We start from the raw sequence: 6000 nt of genomic DNA, 5'->3' as shown, positions 1-6000 counted from the left end.
GAGAACATGTTCAGAGATGTTTGCAACAGAGGATGCAGACCTCACTGTCTCAACTCAAAAGGAAAGAAAACAAAGATGTAGGAGAAGAAGAGAGAGTAGACATACCTGATGCAAAAGAAGAGTTCCGACGAAGATCCGCCAAGAAAACTCCAAGGATGCAAGAGAGATGACTGCAGAGGCGGCGCCGAGGGTTTGGAGGCAGCAAAACGAAGTGGACTCGAGGTTAGGCAAATAGAGCAAGAATCAACCAATTGCCAAAGCAGCACCCATGGTGAGTGGATTGGGGGCGACCAACCACAAGCAACAAGGCCAAACGGGAATGAAGGCCGATCAAACCAAACCAAAGGGGTTTGACACAAGTCAAGTGACTACCAGTAGGTAGAAATCTCAAACCAAGATAGAGATCCTCCAAGCCACAACTAATTAGATCTCATCGGATTGTTTCCATAAATAGCACCTCACATCAACCTCATGGTTCAAAGCCGACACCAGCCCTTGGGATGGCCCAAAGCTGACTTCTTACTTTACTGGTCATCGGACCTACAAATAACAAGGTTTCCGGGTCAAGGTTAGGGCTGGGTTTCACATTATAATTAACATACTTGAGTTAACGACTATCCTTACCTTAATCAAGTTGTAAATAGATTTAATGATCACCAAGTATGGTCCCAAAATCAGTGTTGATACCCTAGATAACATATAAGTAATGTCAGAGAAGAAAGCAATCGAATCGGGGTTCAAACGGATCAATTCGGCTGAGTACAGGGGTCTTAACAGCTCTTGGTTGACTGGCTTGGTCGACTGTCAGTCGACCAAGACTAGTTAACCACAGGGCAGCAATGGAAACTTGATCCGAAACTGCCCTTCCGGTGCTCCGATCGTCACGAAATTTGGAGGGAATGTTTATAACAGTAAGAGGATACTACACACTAATTTTCATGATGATCCAACGGTTCAATCAAAAATTCCCAAATCAAAATTTTAGGTTCTATATGATACCTAACAAGAATTAAATTGGAATTGATAGCAAATTGTAAAGGATGATGGGAATCAATCAAATGAGTGTTAAGAATCAAGTTAGAATCTTAATTTCATTATAGTCTAAGCTTAACATGCATCTACATATCAGATTTGAATCATAAAAGGTTAAATTGAATAGAATCAAAGTGATGGAGTGCAATTAATCTCATTTGAATCATAACATAGCATGAGTGGAGAAGGATCAAGGAATTGAAAGGGGGAAACTCATGGTTAAGTGTTTGCAAGGTTGCAGCACTTCAGCCATGGTTTCAAGATCATCAATTGATAGAAAAATGAATAGATTAGAAGAAGAATAGAAGAAATCATACCTTGAGTTGATGATTAATGTGTACACTAATGATTGAAGTCAAAGATCTTCCCAAACATCAAGGAATAGTCCAAGAGAGTGTCCAACCTCGAGCTCTGGAGTGCCAATGATTAGTTTAGGTACTCATTCACAAGTTCCAAAAAGGTAGGGGCAAAATGGGAAGTGATGTAGTGAATTTTCGAATTCCATTACTCTTGGTCGACTGGCTGGTCGACTGTTAGTTGACCAAGCTATGACAGCAACTTCAGGAGTGGATTCGGGAGGCTATACAGGGTCAAATCGAGCGGGGTTTTCTCCTACGAGTCAATCAACAAGTCTAGTTTCAGAAAATACCTTCGGATTGATCACGGGGTTCCAAGAAGTGCTTCAACTAATTCAATCTTCATCGATGCGCAAATTTTCACTCAACACTGACAATGTGCTCAAGTAAGGGGCATCATTGTCAATATCCATAGGCTCTATATCTAGCATTGAATCATCCACTAAGAGGGCCCACAGGTCTCTTCTACCACCACTTCAGGTCTTCGGACCTGCAACAGTATAAAATCCGGGCCGGGTCAGGGTTAGGATAAGGCCGAATTTTACATACCCCCTCGGGACATGTGTCTTCTGCATGCTCGGGAGGAATAGTGTTCTCCCTTGAAAAGCACAGAGAACCCCCTCGGGACATGATTATTCTGAAGACTTGGGAGGAATAGTGTTCTCCCTTGAGAAGCACAGAAAACCCCCTCGGGACATGTGTCTTCTGCATGCTCGGGAGGAATGGTGTTCTCCCTTGAGAATCATAGAGAACCCCCTCGGGACATGATTATTTTGAAGACTCGGGAGGAATAGTGTTCTCCCTTGAGAGGCACAGAAAACCCCCTCCAGGAGGAAGCTTATTGACCCCCTCGGGAGGAAGCATATTCACCCCTTCAGGGAACATGCACGGAATAAGCTCAAGAAGCCCACTTGGACTAAGTCCAAGAGTGACATTACAAATGGCCAAGTCAGAAGAGTTAGTTACAGATAACTATTCAATGAGGCCGTTCCGATAATTGGGGAGATGAGTCAACAGATAACGGCTCTATCTGGTGCGACAAAGAAGGAGCCGTTATTCTAAGGATACTCCACTCACTCTTCAACTGTCGATCCAAAACTCAAGGAAGCGCCGCCTCTAGGTAACTTCTATATAAACCCACCTCCTACATGGAGAAAGAAATGAGAATTCATCTGATCATTTATGCATTACGTTCTTGAGAACTCTCTCAAGAACTCTTATTGTTGCCTTGGCTGATTTGGGCGTCGGAGGCGGTTCCCCGGCCAAGATTTGGCCGGACTATTCTTGTTTTCTTTGTGAGTGCATGCATCTCAGCTATTCCAACTTGGTTGGGGAGCTCTTCAGGTGGTCATCTCAGTATCCGGCCCCCGAAGAAGTTCTAGACGCAACAATATGAAATTTATGATGTTCTACAAAAAATACAATATATTTAAATTAAGGGAAAATTTCACGGACACCAAAAGATATTGCGAAAAACACATATGCCACAAAACTATGCCAAATTGGCAATGATTCGTAAAATGTCTCTTCAATTTGCACAATAATAGTTTCATTAGTAAACTCTATTAAATCATGGTGAGATAATTTCATAATTCATAAAAGTGTCCTAAATCTTTTGTGACTTTACACTATAATAAAATAAAATCTAAAATTTAATCTTCCTTCTTCTTTAATGAGTTCCTATGTACTTCTTCCTGCATTCATCATTTTCATAGTTTTTGGGTTGAACATTTGTCATTTTATATTATAAAATATACGATATAGAATAATACAATTAATGGTATATTTGTCATTTCTTCTAACAAATTAACTTTTCTAATGTCTTACCAGGGAAAATAAAATTGACCATTCTAATGAAGAAGTGGTCGATACCAATTTGGCATGTTTTAGAGTACCTATGCTTCACCAACTATTTTGTGGGGTCTCTGAAAAATTTCCTAAAATTAAATAAATCATAATACCACATGCAACATCTCCACAATGATCAACTTCCAGATATAGAGAGTCAGAGAATAATGTACACCTTCCCATCATCTGTTAAAAACCACACAACAAAGGTAGAGCCAAGGTCCAACATATCGGATAGTGTTGCTGTGTCGATGATTGGCAACACCACCGATACGGCAACATTTCGCCGACATGTCGGCAACTTTTGGCAGGAGTGTCGATGAAAATTCGACCCCTAGTTTCAGGGGGTATTTAAGGTCCTTTTGGTTTGAATTTTGTTGTGTAGCCTAATTTAAGGCCAATAAACATACTAGGAGCATTATTTTGGCTTAAAACATCACTTAATCTAAAGTTTATGATTGACACATGCCAGACTATATGCAGCCAAAATTGATAGTTTGGAAAACTCATATAAACTAATGTAAACATGTAAAGAGAATACAAATACACAACTGGTGAAGAGAAGTATTAAACTCTACAAGTCATTATACAATTATGTTGAGTATGACTCATGCTTCACATTTTGTTGCTGACAGACACATGGGTCTTGCTCCCTAGTGAGCGAGCGGGGGTCTTGGGAGGCCACCCCGGCAGGGGTGTGGGGGCAGCGCCCTTGGAGCCTGTAGACGTCTTACGTCACTTTGAAAAAAATCAAATGAAAAATTGGTGAAAAACCGAATGAAATTCTTGTAAATATGCTGAATTTGGCGATATATCGCCAAAAAATCAACTTTTCGCGATACATCACCAATTTTCGACGATATATCGTTGACTTTCTGTATAAGTCGTGTCATTGGGAGGAGTAGTGTAGCCCCAGCAACAGGGTGATATATCGCCTTGTGTCGGTGATATATCCGCTGACACTCTGTTCACTAGGTAGAGCCCACTTGTAAATATTGGAAAAAGTTAAAAATAAAAATCTTAACAAGTTCCATATGGCTCCACCCTCTACTAGCTCATGTGGACTGGATACATAAAGAGGGTAAAAGAAGCTTGACAAAGGAAAGGGAGATGTCTTTTTTTATTTTTCCAGTAGAAAAGGAAAGGGTGATGTCATATGTATAGTAGATATGAATCCGAGGCATATGGTTTTCAGCAAAAAAAGAAAAGAAAATCTTAGGCATGGTAGTATTACCAAATTACTATTACAGTATTACCCAGAAAAAGGAAAATATTTACCAAATTACCAACTAAATCAGAAAAAATGAAAAAAGAAACCGTAGGCGTAAGCTTTTCTAGTTTTTCTACTGTTGACGGTAATCCGTTCCACTTCTTTTGAAATACCGAATATACCCTCGTCGAAATAATTTCCAAGGCCATTTTCCGGAACCAGCTTTTGGTAGTGTTTCGTTGCAGAGTCTTCCTCTCCTTTCTATCTCTCTTTCTCTACGTCTCTGTTTTTCTCTGGAGTTCATCTTCCTCCGGCGTTCACGGATTCGTCGATCGGAGGATTCATCTATCACAATCGATGACTATGATGACACCGCCACCGGTAGATGTATAATATCATCTTTCTGACTCTCATTCCTCTTTCATTCTAGTCCCAACCTAAAAATTTGTATTTTGATTTCGTATATGTTTCTGTATCTTAGTCAGTCTATCATTGGTTGTCTCTGTATTGTAGTTTGGTTTCATCGATTTTGCGTTTAGGGTTTTATTTCTGATTAAGTGGTTTCTGAATCGACCTCAGTCCTCTATTTCGTTAATTTCGTTTTAGCTAATTCCATATGTAGGGTTTTTATTCAATTGACTGGCTTTGTTTGTATGTTTTTTGAACTTGATCCAAGCTTTGATTCGTGCTTCATTTTGCAGCAGGAAGACGAGGAGATGTTGGTCCCTCATTCAGATTTCACCGAAGGCCCGCAGCCAATGGAAGGTTATTCGTTTACTTGTCAATGAGCTTGTCTGTGAATTTTGTGATATAGGGCTTATATGTCTCATAGATTTGTTTAGCTTGATCCGTCGGACATAGTTCAGCTATTTTACTCTTCTTCTTCTTCTTCTTCTTTTTGGCGTTAATGATTTGGGAGTTACACTGCGCTCGTTGTTGTGAATGTTCTTGGGGATTGTATGTTTTTCTCTTTTACTGATTAGTTTGTTACTTTTAAGTAGTTGCGCAAGCGGAAACAGCGAGTACGGTTGAAAACCAGCCTGTGGAGGATCCACCATCATCAAGGTTCACCTGGACAATAGACAACTTTACAAGGTTGAACACCAAGAAGCACTACTCTGAGGTTTTCTTTGTTGGGGGTTTTAAGTGGTATGTAGATCTCTACTCCTTTCATGAATACTTGTTCAACATGTTTGGTTCTTGAAATCGTTTTACCCGATCAGTCTCAGACCCTTCCATTTTACTTTGGGCAGGCGAGTGCTCATTTTTCCAAAAGGAAACAACGTAGACCATTTATCCATGTACCTAGACGTTGCAGATTCAGCAAATTTGCCTTATGGATGGAGTAGATATGCACAATTCAGCTTGGCTGTCATTAATCAAATTCATAGCAAATACACGGTTAGAAAAGGTATGTTCTTTCAGCATATTCTCTGCCTTTTATCTTGGATGAAGTAATTGGTAAAATCCCAAATTTTTGCTTAGGTGGGGAAGGTGTTGATCTAGATGAATGTATTGCAGATTTTCGTGCATTATTGGGAAACCAACCTTAAT

The 6000-nt window shown here is 40.0% G+C and overlaps 1 protein-coding gene across 7 annotated transcripts in view; it reads left to right on the top strand.

Annotated features, from left to right (window-relative positions):
• Positions 1 to 4661: 4661 nt before the first annotated feature.
• Positions 4662 to 6000, top strand: part of LOC149024404 (ubiquitin C-terminal hydrolase 12) — a 43836-nt gene continuing 42497 nt past the window's right edge. For 2 of the 7 annotated variants that reach the window (XM_089144662.1, XM_089144659.1), the window contains exons 1-4: positions 4662 to 4833; positions 5148 to 5211; positions 5448 to 5595; positions 5700 to 5857. In XM_089144662.1, the coding sequence (XP_089000788.1) occupies positions 4804 to 4833; positions 5148 to 5211; positions 5448 to 5595; positions 5700 to 5857 (400 nt within the window). In that variant the 5' untranslated portion in view covers positions 4662 to 4803. Of the gene's footprint in view, positions 4834 to 5084; positions 5212 to 5444; positions 5596 to 5699; positions 5858 to 6000 lie in introns of those variants that run through there. The other 5 variants (XM_089144660.1, XM_089144658.1, XM_089144663.1 and 2 more) reach the window with 4 other exon arrangements.

This window comes from Hakea prostrata, chromosome 2 (assembly GCF_041222555.1).
Source record: "Hakea prostrata isolate BN-2017 chromosome 2, UWA_Hpros_2, whole genome shotgun sequence".
NCBI lineage: Eukaryota > Viridiplantae > Streptophyta > Magnoliopsida > Proteales > Proteaceae > Hakea > Hakea prostrata.
This window is presented reverse-complemented; position numbering and strand designations above follow the sequence as displayed.